Source organism: Nelumbo lutea, chromosome 1, assembly GCF_056320005.1.
Source record: "Nelumbo lutea isolate HS-2025 chromosome 1, American lotus-T2T, whole genome shotgun sequence".
In the NCBI taxonomy this organism is placed as follows: domain Eukaryota; kingdom Viridiplantae; phylum Streptophyta; class Magnoliopsida; order Proteales; family Nelumbonaceae; genus Nelumbo; species Nelumbo lutea.
In genome coordinates, this window is record NC_142684.1 from 119,767,748 (window position 1) to 119,789,110 (window position 21,363).

Here is a 21,363-nt window from a genome sequence, read left to right on the forward strand (position 1 = left end):
CCACCTATATATATATATATATATCAGAATGCATACAAGATAGAGAGAGGACAAATGAGAATTAAAGCACTTCAACCACTGGTACTGGGAAAGAGACAGGTTCCATTAGTGAAAAAAAATGGCTTTTCCTAGGATTGATGCTCTTAATTCTCTCAGCTTGTAAATACAAACATAGATGGGTGAAAAATAAAGTACATAATTTTTTTTCTAACAAAATAGAAAACCCATGCACCATTAACTGCATTGAATTATCTTGTTATTAAACACTTATTCTAGACTAAACTTTAAATATGAAAAAGAAAAAACAAGTCATCATATCGTAAAATATTCATTATTATTCTAAAAAATCAAGGTTTAAGCTGTATTTTGCATTCTTTATTTTAAGAATTTATCTCTTTTTTGCAATTAAAAATTTATTATCCTATAAAAATATTTTAATGCCAAATACAGTCTTAAATCATCAAAATAAATAATTGCATTATTGTTTTAAGAGGGGGGAGGATGAATTATAAATTCTGACCTAACACAAGTAAACAATAACTTGTACCAAAACAGACAAGAAGCGGACAGTGGACAAGCACCAAAGCGCATAAATAAATGTATAAAAAAAGAATATTGTGTTCGAAGAGAACAAATCACCGACACCGCTAATGTAATATAATGGCTGGCTATACCCTTCTCTCTCAAGAATGAAAAGGCAAATGTGTGGTTAAAATGAGCCAACTCAGGGTCGGGGCAACTGTTGTTTCTTGTGCAAACGATGATACACTTTGTTTGGTGGACTAACGTGTCGAGATCATTTATTTTATTTTTAACTGAAGACCCGAAAATATCTTTCACGTGCCCATGCTGTTGGTGTCCCCAAAGGGCCCCATTCGTCACACTCACTGCTTGTTATGCAGGAGGCAGATTTCCTTACCATCTGGCTCTTCACATTCAGATGCAAAAACCCCTAAATTTAAAACCCACTGAATTTTCAATTTTTGACTGCTTTACGTCATAACTTCCAAACAAACAAAAAATGCATATCAAATCCAATTGCCAGCAGGGTTGGGGGTTAAGGGGTGTGGGTTGAACATTAAAAGTTAAATTTATTTTTAACTTATGTATACTAAATTAATGTAAATATAAAATACTGAATTTATTACATATTATTTTATATTTTTTAATTTATAAAATTAACTAATTATATATATATATATATATATATATATATATATTATAAAAATATTTGGATTCAATTATTAATTGGATGCAAATTGTAAAACTTGAATCCAATCCATATCCCATTATGAGATAATATTGAACTTTCAGAGCTTGTTAATAGTCCTATTTGTAATTTGTAATTGGACTTTCAGAGCTTTATTAAATCGGTAAGAAAAATAACACCAAGGAGGATGCAATTCCTCCTAGGATTTCCAAAAAAAAGGGCTGAAACTACTTTTTTTTATTTGGTAGCCCATAAATCCCCAAGTCAGGCGCACGCGGGATTTAATCCCAAATCTCTATTACAACCGGTAGGAGACCTTACTAAGCCGATGGTTTGGATTTAAAGAAAAAAGTCTTTACGAAGAGGTATTGTCTTCAAATCTGAGACGGCATGGGTCATGGCATTTAGCTCGCAGGAAATGTATTTGAAGCATGGTATTTAAAATTGGACTAAATCAGACAGTTGGATTGGAAAAACTGGGAATCGGTCATCTGACCGGTTCCATTTTCCCCCAAAACCATTGATTTTGGTCAGCAAATCATTGAACCGACCAATTAATCATTTGAATGATTTTGATCGTTTTCTAATTTATTTTTTTATTTTTTTGTCAGAATAGGCCAACCATTCGAACCAATAACCAGACCCCTAACCGATTCGGTCACCGATTCATTTGTAAAAACCACGATTTGAAACCAATAGAAGAGAACTTTTGCCCTGCATCAGTCAAGATTTCCTAATAACTTCCCTCTACTCCCCCTTCCTACTAACCCAATAAAATGATTCCAGCTGTCCCTAAGTCCTACTTGGTGTAACGATTGGCCAACACCTTAATCCCTCCATTAGATATTCTTTTAAAGAAATACCTATTTTTTAATCATTAATTAGATATTTCTAATAATAAAAAAATAATCTTCGGTTATCTGTAACTCTTTTGCCATGCATGAACTTGCCTTCTAAGGCTTAAAAAAGAAATAAAAATAAAAATGTCTATTTTAATTATACGCAAATCCCCATTCTCTCTTTTCCACTTATAATGTTCATTGAAACTCTATCATTGTTCCGTTCAATGAAAGCTTGTTTTCGATTTCTCCAAGGATCAATAAATAATTGTTAACTGGTTCAGCTTTCAAGCTGTGGGTTTAAATCATATAAAGATCAAACTGAGTTCTTTTGCAAAGGACACTGTTGGATTTTTTTTTTTTTTTTTTCTTGTTGCTGTCGTTGAAGATGTTGGGAGAAGTATAACTTTTATGTTTTTATGAAGAATATTAAGAGGGTTTTTGGATTGTGGGAAAATTTTGAAAATACTTGTGATAAAATAAAAAACCTTCAGTTCCAAGCAGATAATTTCTAGAAGAGGCAGGGCAAACAATTGAGATAGAAGATTCAAATATTGATAGGTAGAACGAGAGAATTTGTATTACTTTTTCTATCTATTAGTGTGGAGTGTGGCTAGAGCCTTTGAGGAAATCTGAAAGAGGTTTTTCGTATATTAACGATCAAGCACAAAACAAAAGATTTCTGAGAAGAGACGAAGAGAGGAAAGAGAATGGGGAAGAAGAATTTGGGCTTAAATGAAATATCTATTTTTTAAAAAAGGTTTAATTAATGTTTGAAGAGTCGATATATTTTAAAAAGAGTATTTAACGGAGAGGTTAAGCTCTTGGTTAGTTGTTACACTAAAGTTTAGTTGGACTCCTGGAATCATTTTATTGAGTTAGTAGAGAGAAGTTAGTAGGAAATCCGGACTGCCTTGGTATACTCCGTTACTACTAGAGAAATAGCACTACAGACAATACTTCTCTCGAGTCTAGCTGGGGTTTACCAAATAACATTATGGCAGCTTTTGGCCTTCTAGAGGAACCAATTGATAAAAGGCAAGAATGGCTATGTAGATCTCCCGTTCATCAGCCTGTGGGATATCTAAGATTAACCACTACATCACCCATTGGTCAATATCACTCAACATAACCTACTGACTGGACTCACTTAGCCAATTTGCACAAGCTAAGGAACACTTAAAGGCTGTCTTTGGTTGCAATGCAAATAAGTTTGCACTCATGCAAAACCATGACAGTGCAAATTATTACAGTATAAATTCTGACTTATTTTTCTTTAATATTTTAGCTTATTTTAGTTGATTGCATTACAAATGAAATAAATTAAGATATGAAGCAGAATAAAGTAAAATCCAAAACAAAATTAAACAATAATTTACACTTTTTTACATTTGCACTCCCATGCATTTGTACTAGTGAAAATAAATTTGCACTACAACCAAGCACAGCCTAATGGAATAGATGATTCAAGTCTTAGATATTAGTTTTATTCCTCTCTCTCTCTTAGACTGGGTTTGGCTTGAAGGAAAAGGTAGAGAAAGGTAGAGAAACTCATACAAGGTTTGTAAAGGTTTCCCTACCTTTCCTTTCCTTTCCCTACTTTTTCTTCAAACCAAGTACAGCCTTAGTGACTACGGAACTACTATTGCACCTGAGCAAATTCTCCATATAAAGGTTCGTATTTTAGAAGAGCACAAGGCTGACCATCAAAAACTAAAAAACCAAAATAATGAACCAAACCGACAAAATCAAACAAAAAAAATCAAGTTAACTGAATTGATCAGTTTGGTGTGTTTGTGTGTGTGTGTTCATATATATTTATATATTATGTGTTATTTATAATATTATTTGTATTATATAATTATATATTTATTTATAACATATACTCTATACTACCTATAAAAGAGCGAATTCCCCTTTTTTTGGAATTTTCGTTAGACATTTTCTACCCCTCTTGTCTAAGCACAAAGCGGGCATAAAGAGGGCATATATGTCCTTTATTCTCACTTTAAAAACTGTCCGCTCATGACTGTTCAGAAACTACCCACTTAAAAGTTATAACCATTTAAAAACTGTCCATAATTATAAATAGTTTTGTCTTAAAGATACTGCTACGTGCATACACATTTACTAGTAATATTAAATATTAAAAAAACCAAAAAATCAAAGAACTAAACTAGTCAAAAGCTAAACTGATCAATCGGTTAACCGAACCATGAGCACTCCTAAAAGGGCCTCTATCTTCCATATTGCACTCCAAATAGGTTTAACTAATACAAAGGACTGCTAGTATTTGGACTCGAGGTGGTATGAACCTATGCTTCCGAGCTTTTATGTTTGGTTCCGTGGACGTTTATTGGAAAAACGCCACCACATAAGCATTGGTGTTTATTGCATATTAAACTACTATTTGGTTTCACCGCTTGTCAAATAAACACAAAAAAATAAAACACTTTGATTTATGTGCATGGGTCATTCGGGGAAATGTTAATTCTCATTTCCCCCAATGGCCCCAGCATTTCTTGAAATAAAATGCTTATGTGGCATACTTTATGGGGTGTTAATTTGAGGTGGAAAGTAAAAAATGTTTCAAGTAATACTTAGGCAAACAACAAAAACAAGAAATGTTTAAAGTGAAAAATGTTTTAAAGTAAAGTTGTACAAATAAATGTTTAAAACAACAAATAACCCATCTCACAAAACCAAATATATGCTAAGTGATATCCTGAGTTAACAGATTAGCGTCCTTACGTTTTGAAGGCCCGAATCAACCTATTTTTCATCCATCATCTAGAGGAATGGCTAAAATAGCCAGGCTTTTGCTTTAAACATTTGAGACTAGGTCATCCAACATAACTCCACCAATACTTAAAATGTTGAATCAAGTAAGTGGGAACCACTATTGATACAACTTTCACTACTCTCTCCGAGTGAGACAGAGCTCTCTCCCCCTTACTATGTTGCACATGACTTGAAAGTCCTAGATATTTGGACATACCTCTTTTCTCCTTCATACCCAGAATACAACATATGTTCCTTTTGAATCTTATTAGTTGTTGGTAGGGGTGTTCATTATATAGTCTTAGACCGCCAAACCACACTAAACCAAACCTTAATTGGCAACTTGGTCTAGTTTGGCCCTAAAACAGTTTGGTTTGGTCTAAAAATTCTTCAAACTGTATTTTTTTGTTTGGTTTGGTTTTCTAAATTTTAGAAATCAGACTAAACCATAAATCACATCAAACCAAATTATTGATAATACATTTATTAATGTATATAATATATAATACATCTATACTACTTATAAAAGTGTGAAAGAGGAGGTATTGGCTTCTCGAATTTTTCTTTACAAAAATACCCCTACTCCTGAATTTAGTTCATTTCCATTGAAAGGGCAGAAAATGTAATTAAAAGAATACCATTAAGTACATTCAATTACCATAAAATTCTAGAAAAATGTAAAAATTTATCAATAATTTTGGGTACATTCTATAATATTGTATACTCAGCATATAAAAAAGTGTGATTAATGAAAAATATTTTCATTAATCATTAATGATAAAAATGGGACAAAAATTAGGATAAAAAATAAGAAGCATTAATGTCTAACACATGACCCGACTAACCATGTCAAATGATTCAATAATTTAATTAGATAGGTCATCGCTGGCAAATGGAGTGGTAGGGATGCAAATAGATCAGATCATATTTGAATTAAGGGTATATTCAAATCTAATCCGATCCAAAGATTCGATCATATCTCATAAATATTTATTCAAATCCGAATCTGATCAAGATGTTGGATATTTGAATTTGATATGATCTGATTTAATTTTTTTAAAAAGTAATAAATTATTAAAAGAAAAAGAAAATTATAAGTTGAAATAAAAAAAAGCAAAAAATATAAGTATTTTCTCAACTATTTCCATCATATATAAAGTTTACAAAAATGTAATATAAAAAACATATTTATAAATAAATAATAAATAACATATACATTATATATATAATTGATTTGACCATAATATTAAAAATCAATGTTCAAACAATATATTAGAATTGCATTTCCTCTTGGTAAATAAGTAATTTTTATTATCTCATAAATTAAATAATAAAAAATAAAAATATAGATTTTTTATAAATTTTATAAGAAAATTTAAACATACATTAATATTATATATTCTTCATATTAAACAAAAATATGTTTGAAAAATGAGAATTATTGTTAGTAAAGATAGAAATGGCTAAAATATAAAGAAAAAATGAATTAATGTCTTAATCATAGTCCATTTTCCTGTTTAAATAGGTTAACAGTTCAACCAGTAAGGTCCTTTGGTTACTAATTATTATCATCATCATCATTTGATATTGCCATGTGCAAAAATAAATGCGAAAATAAGAATTACTTTTATTGATGATGAAAATGTAATACATGATTTAAAATCAACCGGAAAAAAATGTTTTTTCCATCCAAGTGGTGGGTTAGTGGTTCAACTATCATTGTTAAATAGACCAACACATGATGTTAATATTAAATAATAAAATAGATAAAATTATAGAAAATATAGAAATTTGTAGATAATTTTAGCTACATTCTATAATATTATATATTCATCATATAAAAAAAGCATGATTAATGAGAATTATTTTTATTAATGATAGAAATGGGATAAAAATTAGGATAAAAAATAAAGAGAATTAATGTCTAACACTACATGACCCCACTAACCATGTCAAATGGTTCAATTATTTAATTAGCTAGGTCATTGTAGGCAAGTGGTTTGGTAGGGATGCAAACAGATCATATCGGATTTGAATAAGGGTATATTCAAATTTGATTTGATCTAAAGATCTGATCGGATCTCATAAATATTGATTCAAATCTAGATCCAGTCAAGATGTTGGATATCCAAATATGATACGATCTAATTTAATTTAAAAAAATTATAAATTATTAAAAGGAAAAGAAAATATAATAGTTGAAATAAAGAAAAGCAAAAAATATAAGTATTTTTTCAACTATTTTCATCATATACAAAGTTTACAAAAATGTAGTATAAATAACATGTTTATAAATAAATAATAAATAACATATATTTTATATTATATATATATATATAATTGATTTGACCACATTATTAAAAACCAATATTCAAACAATATATTAGAATTGTATTTCCTCTTGGTAAATAAGTAATTTTTATTATCTTATAAATTAAATAATAAAAAATAAAAATAATTTTTTTTTTATAAATTTTATAAAAAATAGAAATAGCTAAAATACAAAGAAAAAAAGCGAATTAATGTCTTAGTCATAGTCCATTTTTCCTGGTTAAATAGGTTAATGGTTCAACTAGTAAGGTCATTTAGTTGCTAACTATTATCATCATCACCCTTTGATATTTCCACGTGCAATGCACATACACTTTTACTATATATTTAAACATACGTATGCATGTATTCATTTAACATTTCATACATTTTTGTTGTTTGTTTCAGTTTTTAAGTTGCAATTCAATGCCAAAGGTAGGGGTGCAAATGGATTATATTCTGATTCGATATGATCCTATTTTTGTAGGGTTCAAATCTCCCTTGTTCAGACCTTTGGATCGGATTGGATTTGGATCACCCCTATGTGATCCGATTTATTTATTTATATAAATATATATAACACATATATGTTATTTATTTATTTGTAAATATATTAGTTATATTGCATTTTTTTGTAAATTTGTCATATGAATCATTTTTTTATAAAAAACATGTATATATATGATGAAAATAGTTGAAAAGATACTTGTATTTTTTGTTTTTGTTTTTCTAATTATTATATTTGAATTTTCTTTTAATAATTTATTAATTTTTTAAGAAATTTAAATCGGATGAGATCAGATCCAAAAATCTGACTTCTTCATCAGATTCGAATTCAAATATATACTTATGGGATCAGATCGGATTCGGATATACCTTGATTCAAATCCGATCCAAACCATTTGCATCCCTAACGAAATTAGGAATTGTTTATGTTTGAGAAAGTGTGAATATAATTTATATAATAATAATAAATGACACTTGTTAACATTTCAATTTGATGTTTAAATTATATTTATTATTTATGTAGGCATGCATGCTATTAGAGCTTTCTAATTGGATTAAGCCCAATAAAATGACCCAAACTATATTAAAAACCAGACCAAACCATAATAAAATAATTTGGTTTGATCTGAAAATTTCTCAAACTATAATTTACTGATTTGATCTAAGATCTTCTCCAAACCAAACCAAATTAGACCATTTTACTGATTTGATCTAATATCTTCTCCAAACCAAACCAAACTGGACCATGAATACTCCTAGGTGTTGGCATTGAAAAACAAAACAAACTTGTCCAAATTGAAGAACTGGCCTGAAGCTTGGCTGTACTGCTATAGTCGGTTAACAGGTTCTTACGTTAACAATTCTCAAAAGAGGCTCTTATAAACAGTAGGTTATCATCATCTGCAAATAGCAGATGGTGAAGAATAGCTTAATAGGAGACCTGTAATTCATGCGTTTCAGACGCCCTGAAGCTATACTTTAAACCTGTTATTTGACAAAAAACCTGCCTAGTTAAACTGCCGCATTTGGACATTATGAAAATATAATAATATTACAAGTGTAATCTAATAAAGTTGCAAAGGCTTCTTCTTCGAACGTTTTCCCACCTATGACATAGTCAATTTGAAGCCATACCATATAGGACTGCGTTGGATTGGATCGGATCAACAAAAAAGCCACTGTACATATATTTGTATTTGCACTCTTTTCAAACTGAACCTAGTCTAAGCAAAGAGTATAAATACAAATATGTACGGTACAAATATATACAAAATACTACGTTCTGTACTCTACATATTTGTAATTGTACTCTTTCCAAACTGAGCGTTCAGCTTCATCTGAAAAGAGTGCAAACAGAAATATATTCAGTGCAAAACCTTATATATGGTATTTTCTAAACCCTTAGGCTGTGTTTGGTTGCAACTGATGCAAAACTAAGGTAGTGTAAATGATTTGGGTGCAAATTCTGATTATTTTTGTTTTAAATTTTACCTTATTTTATTTAATTGCAGTACAAATGAAACAAAAAATAAACCTGAAACGGAATGAAGTAAAACCCAAAACAAAATTAAACCAGAATCTGCATTCTTTTCATTTGCACTCCAATGCATTTGTACTAGTGCAAATAAGATTGCACTGAAAGCAAACACAGCCTTAGTATTTGAATTCAAGTGCAATCATATCCATTGGATTTAGAGAACTAAAAGCAAGTATAGAGCAGAATGTAAGCTTGGCTCCATAAAATTGGGTCAGCTTTCATTTCACAACCTTCCATCCATAGATCTGATCATAGGGCCGTGGGGCTGATAAGATACTAAGAAGAAAACTAAATACATGTACTACGTGCTTCAACATTACATTAGAAGGGAATTCCGCCCACTATACAAATATTCACAAACATATCTTATATCAAGGTGAGGAGCTGACTTTTACTAGAGGCTGCCTGTCTGATTGGACAATAATTTCTATATACAAATTTTCTGCACAGGACCATTTGCAAGAATTATAAAACAGAACTGCTGTTATTACACAATTCGGTTGTTCAACATGAGAAACAGAGAACTTCCACAGCATGCAGATCAGCAAGTACCTGTCATGTTCAGTTCCCTTTTTGAGAACGAAGTTGGGTGAGTTTATCTCTCCATTGAGCTGGATGGGAAGAAAACCTCAAATGGTTAAAAGTTGAACTTTGGTTTGAAGGAAAAGATTGGGAAAGGTAGCCGGACTAGGTTGAAAATCAATAAGAACAAATGATACCTGCATCTCTGTATCTTTCTTCAACAGCAGCAATTAGCATATTGCGGACCAGACCAAACTCTTTGGTTTCAATACATGGTTGACCACTTGGCCTGGGAACATTAATATTTCCATCAGAACCAAAACTGTAGCATGACGAGAATTTAAAAAAAAAGTGCTACATGTGATAGATAATACTCCTCTGTAGAAAGTCCATGCTGGCAGAGAAAACCTAGGTCTAAAATATAATTATAATATTCAACACCCAACAGCAAGGTGCCAACTGGCAGGTTGGTAAAGTTTCCTGCTGGTTGTATTGGAGACTTGGGATCGAATCCCGCCTGCATGTGGGTTGGGGGGGGGGGGTTGTAACATACTTGTGTATGGAATACAAAACTCTTATTATCATCAGTTCTACCTATCCATCTCCGTAAACAACAAGCCATCTGACAGAGGGGGCTGAGACACCATCTTTACAGGTTCAATAACTCTCATTCCATCATTGTATGCCAAAGACTTGTTAACTTGTATTGGCACCTGCATAAAATTTGAAAAAGATTTCACTATCATAAATAAGATAAAAGAAGGCAAAAGAGGTGGGGTGGAGTGGGGGAGCAGAATAAACGCATACTGCATAAATTGCATGTAGTTGTATATATAAAATATTGCAACATAGATCAACTAGCAGAACAAGATACAATCATGTAGAATCACAATGAATAAATAAAACATCTCAGGAAACTCCATAAAAATCATGTTTCATTATTTTTTTTATATTTTTTCTAGTCCAACTCTTCCATAGATCATTCAGGACTTCGTAGACACCCGTTGCTGATATTGAAGGAGACCCTTAGGCTATGTTTGGTTTGAAGGAAAAGGTAGGGAAACCTATACAGGGTTTGTAAAGGTTTCCCTACCTTTCCCTACCTTTTCCTTCAAACCAAAGACAGCCTTAAGCTCCACTAACATCAAATATATCTTCGACTTCAAAAAACATCAAACATATCTTCAGAAACTAGCATTTTCCTAAATAAAATCTTGTTAGGTGGTAACCACTAGAAATGGAAGGCATTATAGGGACAATGAAACTATGGGTCATGGACCATCTTAGATTGGCTTAAGCCCACCTTTACTGCAGCAAATCTTACTGGAATGCAACCTAGTGATTTAGCGCTATGTCATGACCTTACTCACCTGTATCAGCTTTTACCATCAATTTTCCATCAAACCCCCATGCTCTTCTGCTACATATAAATTGGTCCCTTATCACTAGGGAAAACACTGAACGGAACTTCTAGCACTTTGCTGGCTAAACTATTGCAGGTCCAAGAAATTCTTTAATGTCTGTTGTCCATAAAAAGCTAGGTTAAATTCATGGTCAGCTGTCATGATAACCTCAGGTGAAGTATGAAATGTGGGAATCCATGCTCCACTATGAAATAATAATTCAAACATTACATTACACACAATATATCCTTTTACAGCTCTTGCATAAAATATCCTAGGTGAAATTAACAGTCATCTATTCATGATAACTTTAGCTCTTAGGTAAGTTATGAAATGCAGAAATTCATTCCCCATGATAACAGATTTAAGAGGAAAATGTCTCAACTTTTCTTTGGTTTGGTCTCTATTTCAGCTTAGATTTTTGATTTCCTGTTTTTCAGGACCAGAAAAATGATCCCTCTCTGAATCAAAAAATAAAAAATAAAGCATTCATTGCCCATCTTCCTGATAGCATTTCCCCTCCTACTCTCTGTTCAAATCCCCATAAGAAACAGAATACCAGCATGAAATGTTTGTCACTGCAATTATCCCACTCACTATGGCTTGTTAACTCTAAAGTTACCGCCACTCTCAAGCATGGGGAATCAAGTCATTGTGATGACTCAAAATACACATGACTCTCCAATGGCTCCAGTAACTCTAGCCCAAGTCAATTGACTGACTCCTCCAAGGCAACTTCCTTCAACAACCTCCTGGACTTGCCTCAATATTTACAATATATGATTATGATTTCAAAGCACAACTGCTTTGTATGCTGAAGAAACTTAAATGGTAGATTGATTTAGTGTCTTATTCCCTTTCTATGACAAACTTAACTAAAGCAATTAATGATGATTTAAATTCTAAGCACATATAATTTTTGTTGCACAATTCATTGGGAGGGGTGGACTGGATATAAACCTTTTTCTTTTGTTTCTTTTTATTATTATTATTATTATTATTTTTTTTTTGGGGGTGGGGGGGGGTGGGGGGGGGGGGAGGGGCCAAAAGTGGCTGCTCTTAGACTCAAACTCACATTCTCACGTTTGTCAGCCCAAGATTGACTGGTTAATAATACTCATTTCTCACTCCTCGTATTCCTTTATTTTTCCCAAAATTTACCTTGTTATGTTTCAAATTTCAAGTGGTTATTACTCACCTGACGCTCATTGCAGAATTTCTCTTGAGTTGCATATCAGCTCAAATATCTTTGATCTATAAAGAATAAAAAAAGATTTATGCAACTGTGAACAAGCAGATTCATCCGTGTAGGCATGGGTATACTTTTAAGCCACCACTCCATGTCAAAAAGCAGCTATGGTTTTGCAGCAAACATATCAATTGCAGGCACCGGGGGGTGAGGGGATGAAACCGTCAAGCATTTATCTTAGGAATGGGAAAAAAGGACCTAGTCAAGAAACCTAAGTTGCAATCAGTACACAATTCTCAAATATTTAGAATCAGGTTACTATGTTGTGTATAACAGAATATGATATGCAAATATAATACATATAATTATGTTCAAGCTTATAAAGATATCTAATATGATCCTATGCAACAAGAAGTCTCCATTCATTTTCCAAAAACACTATCAAGCTAGATGCCCACAAAGGCATGCTAAAACCCCAGATACATACTTCTATATTTAATGATTCCATAAGCTGTTTCTATTTAATAATTCAATATCTCTAAACAGTTTTTGTGTAACAACTTCATAATGTATTATACACCCCATTTTCTAGGAAAAAAAATAATATGCATCAATCAAGATGGGTAACAGAATACCTTGCATCGTACAGCAATGTTAATGGCATCTGAAGGCCGAAGATCAAAGCTGACTCTTATTGTTTCATCACCTATCTGTGAATGTACCCAGAGTATCATCACTGAACTGATTATTATATTTAGAATATCATCTATAGGTGTATAATTAATTAAACAAAGCAGGGAAGGATGATGTAGAAATTTACCTTTGTAACGTATAACTGAGCAAAATATGCTTCATGTACTCTCTTGGTTACTCGAACAAGTTTCACCTGTGCATAAAGAAGCACCCCTTGGCAAGATAGAATGGAAGATCACAACTGAAATATTATATAAATAAGCATCTACAAATATGCAAAACAACAGAGGTCATATAGATAGCCCAAGCTCCATGACTTAAAAAGGACTTGACAGAAGCAAGATAAGTAATACCTCATATCCCATTGTCTCAATCATCTCCTTCATTACTTGATATACAGTGGGCCTAGCCTGAGGCAGAGTTACCAATCTCAATCTCTTTTAACAAAACCATTTGATATATAGGACATAAATGCCTAAACCCTAGCTCTTATAAATTTATCATCAGAGAGAAAAAGAAAACCTTCCTAGTTAAGTGAATAACATACAATTGGAACATTGCGAACTGCGGCCATCAGGAAGACACTTGGCATCTCCACTGCAATCAAATAGAAACCAATAGTCATGAGAGAAGTATGACACGGGTTGTAGTCACCTGTTTGGTAGATGATGTATAGTAGGTATTCTTCCAAAACATTAAAAAGACAATCAAATTTTTGTGTACATACAAACAACTATAGGAAGAAGAAGACCACTTCCATCCTCCATCTTCAGTACAATAGCAGGATGTGGAGCATAGTCAGGAAGATGTCCACCTTGAGGGTTGTTGTGAGCACATCTTACATATCTGCCATCTCGCATTTTTATCACGAAACCATCCGAGCCACTTTTAACCTCAACTACAAGGTATCATGAAACATTAATCAGTTTAAGGTGCGCTGAGTATTGAGAATATAAGAAAACACCAAAGTTGATAAAGCAAAGAGTAGCCAGTAGCAAGAAATTCAGAGGTATAAACAAAGGCTTTCGGGAAGAAAGGAGATGTCAACGACTTAATATGAGAAGGGAAAAACAGATTGTCCAATGTTGAACTATACCAGCCTCAACAACACTGGAGTTAACATAGTCTTCGTCGTTCTCATTGAAGTTCTCTGCCATGCTACCGTTATCATTTGATGATGAACTGAAGCTACAGTGAACTGTCCTGAATTTTATCAACGGGACTTTATGAGAAAGAGTCCTCCAGCGTCTGTATGTCCCTTTAGATCCCCAGAACTCGCTTCTAAGAGTTCTAGCTGTCACGAGAGGTCCATTTCCTGACAGAGTATAAGCTCCAACTTGCTTGGCACCGATTGTGGGGCATATAACAGACCCTTGAAGTGTTCCCATCATCCCCCCTTCAAGATGCATAAAGAGAACAGAATAATTAGTGTCCCATACAGAGGCGTGGAAAATTAAAGCTTATCCAGCTAATAGAAATTCATTTAGAAAACAAAATTTCAAGATCAACAGACAATGATGCTAACAACGAAAAGGAGTAGAATGAAAAAGCAAAGCGAAATCGCATTGGTAGTTGCATCGTTTACCAAAAACAATTCAAACTGTTCAGTATTGCCGCAAGGATACCACCGACTATTTTGTAAAATACTTAGTACTTGTGTTTTTAGCAATAAACAGTGATGGATGTTTCAAAGCACCACTGTGCTATGTACGGCCTACTTAGCACAAGTCGTTGCAATCACCGTATAGAAGATTGGCGTTGAAAGGGAACAAACCAGAACTGTTAGAACGAATAGGTGTCCCAAATACGGTTAACGTCGAGGATCATACAGAAAGCATGGGCAGAGAACTACTTAAGCAGAATTCTCAACCAATTAACCATGAATTTTCAATGGATTTGCAGGAAAAGCGCAAAATTACAGGAGAGAGGTCATAAATTTTCCGCTTAGTTCATAACGGTTTTGAGAGAAAATGATCAGAGAAGCAATAAAAGCATGGAATTCCACTACCTGATGAGTTCTAAAATCTCTCGACCTCCAGAAAATTCAGATTCCGGAAATCTTGCGAAGTGATCGCAGACAAAACCAGAAGTCCTGAACCACTCGAGCTTGTCCCACGGATTTTCTCGAGAGATCAGGAATTCCTGCAAGTCAAGTTCGATTTCGAACCAAAATTAAACCCTAACTGAGCGTTTTGTGATCGATCGGACAATTTTTTTTTTTCGCCTTAATCTACCGAAGTTTCATGCTGATCTTTCAGAATTGAGACCAAATCTATAGACAAAATCGGATTTGCAAGGGAAGAAAATGAAATTACCGGCTAACACGAAAATGCAAATACAAGGCACAGAGCTTCTTCAAAATCTTAAAGCTTTAAAGCGATCGAAAACGAAGAAAATGACTACGAGGGAAGAGCGTAAACATTCTTTAACCGAATCGTCTCTAATTACAGATTTGTCCTTATATTTGAAGGTAATGGCATCTCAGGCGGTTTTGAATAAGGACATAAGGTGATAAACGCCAGATATCTGAACGAACCACACCACGGGGAGGTGTGGTACTGTGGTGTCCCACCGAGCACCGACGTGGCGTGCTATTCGAGGTCTACAGAGAACGCCCAGTACACGTCAGCTTGAGAAAGAAAAAAATATTTCCCAGTAAAGCTAGTTATATAACGTACTTGTATGACAATTCCAGCGTAGATTTCCCTTACTTAGGTGGCAAGTTGAGCCCGGACTGATTTGTTTGAGTCACCATGGACAATTGTCCAATTTGTAAGGGATGTTTGGAAGTATTGCTGCTTTTTCTGAAAAAACGGTGCCACGTTGGAGCTTCCATGTAGGTGATTTTATAAATGCCTACATACATATTGTTTGATTCAAAAAATCACTGAAAAATAAACATGCCTTATAAATGGAGACACAATAATTAAATGAAATGTTAAATTTGATGTTTCATGTTTTCCTGAACCGTTTCCTCCAATAGTGGACCGACTGATTGATGAAAAACAATTACATGTATGTTATGTGATGTTTACCTGTCACCACATATATGAAAAACAATCATTAAAAATCACTTTACCAAACATCAGAATTATTACTCACCGCTTATGTAACATAAATACTCTCAAAAATATTGAGGCAATTAATATGGACGGTTTTTTTGAAATCGGTTATAAAAAAATGCCCACACTTTAATTAAAATGGACATGCCTTATAAATGGAGACACAATCATTGCATGAAACGTTAAACGTTAAATTTACTCACTGCTTATGTAAATTATTACTCACTGCTTATAGGACTGCTTATGTAAATATAAATGCTCTCAAACATATAAGGCATGTTTTTTCAGATTTAATTAATATAAACGATTTTTTTTAAAATCGTTTATAAAAAAACGCCCACACTTTCAAACACCATATTAGTTTATAGTTTGTACTTTCTAGTTCGGAGTTTGTACTTTAAGACGAGTGTTCGCGTTAAACGTCGCATGATTCGCATCATCTCTAATATCCGCTACGTTGCAGTCCTATAATGATAGGGGGTAAAGGGCATTCCGGACTTTTGCTAAAAGCGGGTAAAACGAATTTACTTTTTACTCGCTGAAGACTCGGGCACTGGGACGGAAGAAAAATATTCAAAGCCCTCTACAACATTCCACGTGGGCAGTAGAGGAACGGATAAGTTTTTATATTGATTATTTATTTTTCCCTTTTTTAATTGAAAATATCTTTCCATCTGGCATGCATGCAAGTAAGTGCAACATCTTCGATTCTTAGTCACTTTCCGATGCCTATAAATGAAGCTTATCCTTCTTCGATTCTTCCTTGAATCCGCGTGGCATAAAAGAATATGATTAAATCCAAACCTAATAAAAAACTTCAAAAAGTCTAAAGCCATGTTCATTTACCTGTGTTTGCTAATGAAGGAGGGATTTACTTCACACCAAAGAAAATGAAATAGAAAGAAAATAAAATTGAAAATTTGCGATTGAAGACATGGTTGAGTTGTGCTTCTAAAAGATCTTTACCATATTATTTTATTGATCTTACTAATACCTTCAGTTGTGAATTTTTTTATTCCATATCCAAAGGGAAGCTGAATGACCATCTCGATGAAATCTTTTACATGACGTGAAATGTTGACAATCAGTTGCTTGGTCTTCACTCATATGTTATCTCCTTTTGACACATTCTTGGGATGGCCACACAAACATTGGGTTGGACATAAAAAATAGGGGTATTTGCACTTGATTCTACCTCACTTTAGAACTCTAATTTGAATTGCACACCTATAACAATTCAAATTTATAAATAGTTCCACCTAGAACACTCATACCCGTCCATGAATTGGCATCAATTATGAGCTGGCATCTACCTTGAATTGTACGATGGAACTAATATTTCAGAGGTGGACTAAATGGTAAAACCCCCAAAAAAGTATTGGCAAATTGCCTATTTTATCTATTCTTGTCCATTTTAAAATTTCACCTTGGGTAAGAATGAGAAAGAATGAAAAATGAGGCCATGTTTGGTTCAATTCTCATTTTTTCTCATTCTTACCAAGATGAAATTCTATGGAAAAGAATGGGTAAAAATAGGTAGAATGAGAAAATATTGCTATGAACCAAACAACTTTTTTCTTAAAAATGAATTGTTTCAGTTTGACAAGTGTCCTATGTTGCTTATTTTCATTCTTAAAAAAAAGTGTCGGTATTCACAAGTCGTCCAGCCTAGGTCTCCAGTAGTCAATGTTTACCAATTGACGTAGATGTTTTGTAAAAGTACTTTCGTAAAAGTACCTTTATAAAAGTACTTTCGTAAAAGTACCTTTATAAAAGTATTTTCATAAAAGTGCTTTTATAAAAAGTGCTTTTGTATTTTCATAAAAGTGCTTTTATAAAAGTACTTTTGTAAAAGTACTTCCATAAAAGTAGGGGTGAGCATTCAATTTTTTTTCGGTTCAAAACCGAATCGAAAAAAATCGAAATTTCAAAAACTGAATTAGCTATATTACAAACTAAACCGAAACTGAAATACTTGAAAACCGAATAAACTGAACCGAATTTTTTTCGGTTATTTTGGATATTTCGTTTCAAACCCAAATATTTTTTGTATTGTTATTTAGCTTTCAAGAAGAAGAAGAAGTTAATAAATACCTGTTGTCTGTTGTAAGCCTATAAATTGGCGGTGAAGACTGAAGAAGAAGAAGAACCTAAGAACTCTACTTGAGTGTAGAGTTCCTGCCTGAACTGCGGTAGTCGAAAGTCGGATGGCGGTGAAGACTAAAGAAGAAGAAGAACTGAAGAACTCTGCCTGGGTGCAGAGTGCCTGCCTGAATTGTGGTAGTTGGAACTCAGAGTCTGAAGAAGAAAAAGAACCAAACAAGGCTGTAACTAGTTGTAACTGTGGCAGTTGGAAGTTTTCTTGAGTGTAGACTATAGAGTGCTTGGAGGTTGGAGCTATCGGGCTGGGAGTCTGGGACTTGGAATGATTCTCGATCTTTGCCTCTCTGGAGTCTGGTTTGCTCTTGCTCTGGAGTCTAGAACAGATGATGAGACGATAGACGAACAATGGAACTGCCAAACTAGAAACTAGAAAGTCTAGAAACGCCACAGTGAGGAAGACGAAGAGTCTCTCTCTTTCTATTTTCGATTTTCCTGTTTTGTACTTTACGTGAACGTGTCTAATACGTTAATGGGAATTGCCTATTTTTTACTAATTTGGTTAATGGTTGGTCTTATCTTATGGATTTCGCTCTTTAATTATAAGTATATGTATTAATTAATTAATTTATTAAATATTAATATAAAATAATTATAAAGCTAATTTGGTTTTTCGGTTAACGGAATTGGGAAATATGGAAACCGAAATCGAAAACCGAAATAAACAAAAATCGAATAAAGTAATCGAACCCAACCAAAAATCGAATAAGTCGAACTGATTAAACCGAAACCGAAATTTTGGTTCGGTTTTTTGGTTTTAACCGAATTATGCTCACCTCTACATAAAAGTACTTTTATGAAAGTAAGTACTTTCATAAAAGTACTTTTCGTAAAAGTGATTTTATAAAAGTGCTTTTGTAAAAGTGGTTTTATAAAAGTACTTTCATAAAGTAAAAGTGCTTTTATAAAAGTACTTTGTAAAAGTGATTTTATAAAAGTGCTTTTGTAAAAGTGGTTTTTATAAAAGTACTTTCATAAAGTAAAAGTGCTTTCATAAAAGTACTTCCATAAAAGTGCTTTTAAAAAGTACTTTTGGAAATGTGCTTTTGTAAAAGTAATTTTGTAAAAATGCTTTTATAAAGTGCTTTTGTAAAAGGGTTCATAAAAGTGCTTTCGTAAAAGTGTTTTCATAAAAGTACTTTCGTAAAAGTGCTTTTATAAAAATACTTTTATAAAAGTGTTTTAGTAATGTACTTTTATAAATGTTCTTTTATAGAAGTGCTTTCATAAAAGTACTTCCGTAAAAGTGTTTTCATAAAAGTACTTCCTTAAAAGTGCTTTTATAAAAGTACTTTTGTAAAAGTGCTTTCATAAAACTATTTTCATAAAAGTGCTTTCATGTAAAAGTAATTTTATAAAAGTGATTTCATGTAAAAGTACTCTTATAAAAACAATTTCGTAAAAGTACTTTTATAAAGTGCTTTCGCAAAAATAAACATTTATGACAATAGTTTTTTTAGGTAGAGTTTCCTCAAAGAATGAAATGAGCAAGGTGGGGTATGATTATTTTTCTTGCTACAGGCTAGTCATTTTTTTTTTTTTTTACTATGGGGCTGATTTTTCATTCTAAAAAGAATGTGGCACTTGGCAATAATTTTGTAACCAAATACTCTAATGAAAAAAACAAACACTCTGATTATTTGCACACTGCACATTTTATTTGTATTGTTGTAAATAGATGGGAATAAGGCAATATTGCAAATAGATAGAGCGTAATTCCCATTTACTTTCTTACCCCCCCCCCCCCCCCACCCCCCCCCCCAAAAAAAAAAAAAAAAGATTTTATTTGTTTATGAGATAAAATGATGTACTCACCACCTTATTTGTTTGGCAGAGTGATAAGAAGCAAAACGATGTACTCTCCACTTTATATGAGAAAGAACTGAGGTAGGAATCTGATATAAAATTTGCAGTACTAATGAATGCAAATTAGGCTCAATTTGGAAGGAATACAACTACAAACATGTATAATACAAATACATACAAAATAATATAAAATACAAGATTTTTCATTCTATATATTTGTATTTATACTCCTTCCAAACTGAGCCTTAAAGATGCAACTTCAGCTGGGTTCAGGTTGGCTTTTTATCAAAATTTGAATGGCCATGGTTGGAAGAAGTGTAAAATGCTAAATTGCGCCAACTCAAGTTGCACCCCCAATGCAAATGAAACAAAAATTACAAATTTTGCATCATCAAATAAGAGTATAAATCATAATCATAAACAAATAGATACAAAACTAAATTAGGTGAAAATTTGTTTCTGTTCAAGTTTGCATTGCAATCAAAGAGAGCCAGAGGAATAGAGAGTTTGCATCCGTAGGAGCAGGACCATGTACATAAATTTCAGCCCAAAATATTACAGAAGTCTAAATTAGCAATCTTAGGTGCTAAGGTGAAATCACTTCCCTATTATAAAGAGTTAAACATGGTTCTCGATTGGCATTCTGTCACCCATTAGTAACCCAAATGATATCCGTTTGCTATTTTTGATATACTACAAAAGTACTTGAAGTTGTACTGTTTTGAATACGGGAAACCAGTCTCCATCTTTAACTCTTTATCTTTTCTAATACATACACATTCCAAAGAGTTAAATAAAATTAAGGGTGACGGATAGGGACACAAAGCGATGGCATATAAAAAAGGTTTCTTTTTGTAATAATGGTGTTTCCCCTAAAGTTCAGTTTGAAAGGAGTATAAATACAAATATGTAGAGTGCAAAATCTCGTCTTTTGTATGTATTTGTATTCCTTCTAAACTGAGCCTAAGGTTCCATTTGAAAGGAGTATAAATACAAATATGTAGAATGCAAAATCTTGTTATTTATATTATTTTGTATGTATTTGTATTGTATATATATTTATACTACTGTTTTCAAAATCGGATCGGACCAGATGGTCGGACCTGAAAAACCGGGAACCGGTTACCTGACCGGTTTCGTTTTCCTCCAAAACCGCTTTTTCCCTCAAAACCATTGATTTTGGTCAGCAAACTGCTGAACCAGCCAGTTAACCGTTCGAACCGTTCGAACGGTTTTGATCGTTTTCTAATTTTTTAATTTTTTAATTTTTTTGTCAGAACGGGCCAGCCGTTCGGGTCGAATGGCCAGACCATTTGAACCGGTAACCAAACCCCTGACCTGTTC

General features: G+C 33.0%; 1 protein-coding gene across 6 annotated transcripts; it reads right to left on the reverse strand.

Annotated features, from left to right (window-relative positions):
* Positions 1-9,376: 9,376 nt before the first annotated feature.
* Positions 9,377-15,446, reverse strand: LOC148877122 (Wound-responsive family protein). 6 transcript variants are annotated; one of them, XM_088981801.1, is made up of 12 exons: positions 15,307-15,446; positions 15,000-15,133; positions 14,088-14,387; positions 13,719-13,889; positions 13,539-13,588; positions 13,345-13,401; positions 13,119-13,184; positions 12,934-13,008; positions 10,301-10,419; positions 9,904-9,995; positions 9,737-9,795; positions 9,377-9,626 (listed from the first exon to the last, which is right to left on the reverse strand). In XM_088981801.1, the coding sequence occupies exons 3-11, from the start codon at positions 14,380-14,382 to the stop codon at positions 9,746-9,748; spliced, it is 975 nt and encodes a 324-aa protein (XP_088837927.1). In that variant the 5' UTR covers positions 14,383-14,387; positions 15,000-15,133; positions 15,307-15,446; the 3' UTR covers positions 9,377-9,626; positions 9,737-9,745. The 6 variants fall into 6 exon arrangements, with proteins under 6 accessions (XP_088837927.1, XP_088837923.1, XP_088837928.1 ...); XM_088981797.1 differs by having other exon boundaries at positions 9,377-9,795; XM_088981802.1 differs by lacking the exon at positions 15,000-15,133 and having other exon boundaries at positions 15,307-15,392.
* Between the last annotated feature and the right edge of the window lie 5,917 nt (positions 15,447-21,363).

What these genes read in the sequence shown, in the direction of transcription:
- LOC148877122 (XM_088981801.1), bottom strand. Translation starts at nt 14,382, where the DNA reads ATGATGGGAACACTTCAAGGGTCTGTTATATGCCCCACAATCGGTGCC. An exon ending in TTGAGACAATGGGATATGAG is followed by an intron (nt 13,185 to 13,344) that starts GTATTACTTATC and finishes CTTTATGCACAG; the next exon opens with GTGAAACTTGTTCGAGTAAC. An exon ending in TTGTTTACGGAGATGGATAG is followed by an intron (nt 9,996 to 10,300) that starts GTAGAACTGATG and finishes TAATGTTCCCAG; the next exon opens with GCCAAGTGGTCAACCATGTA.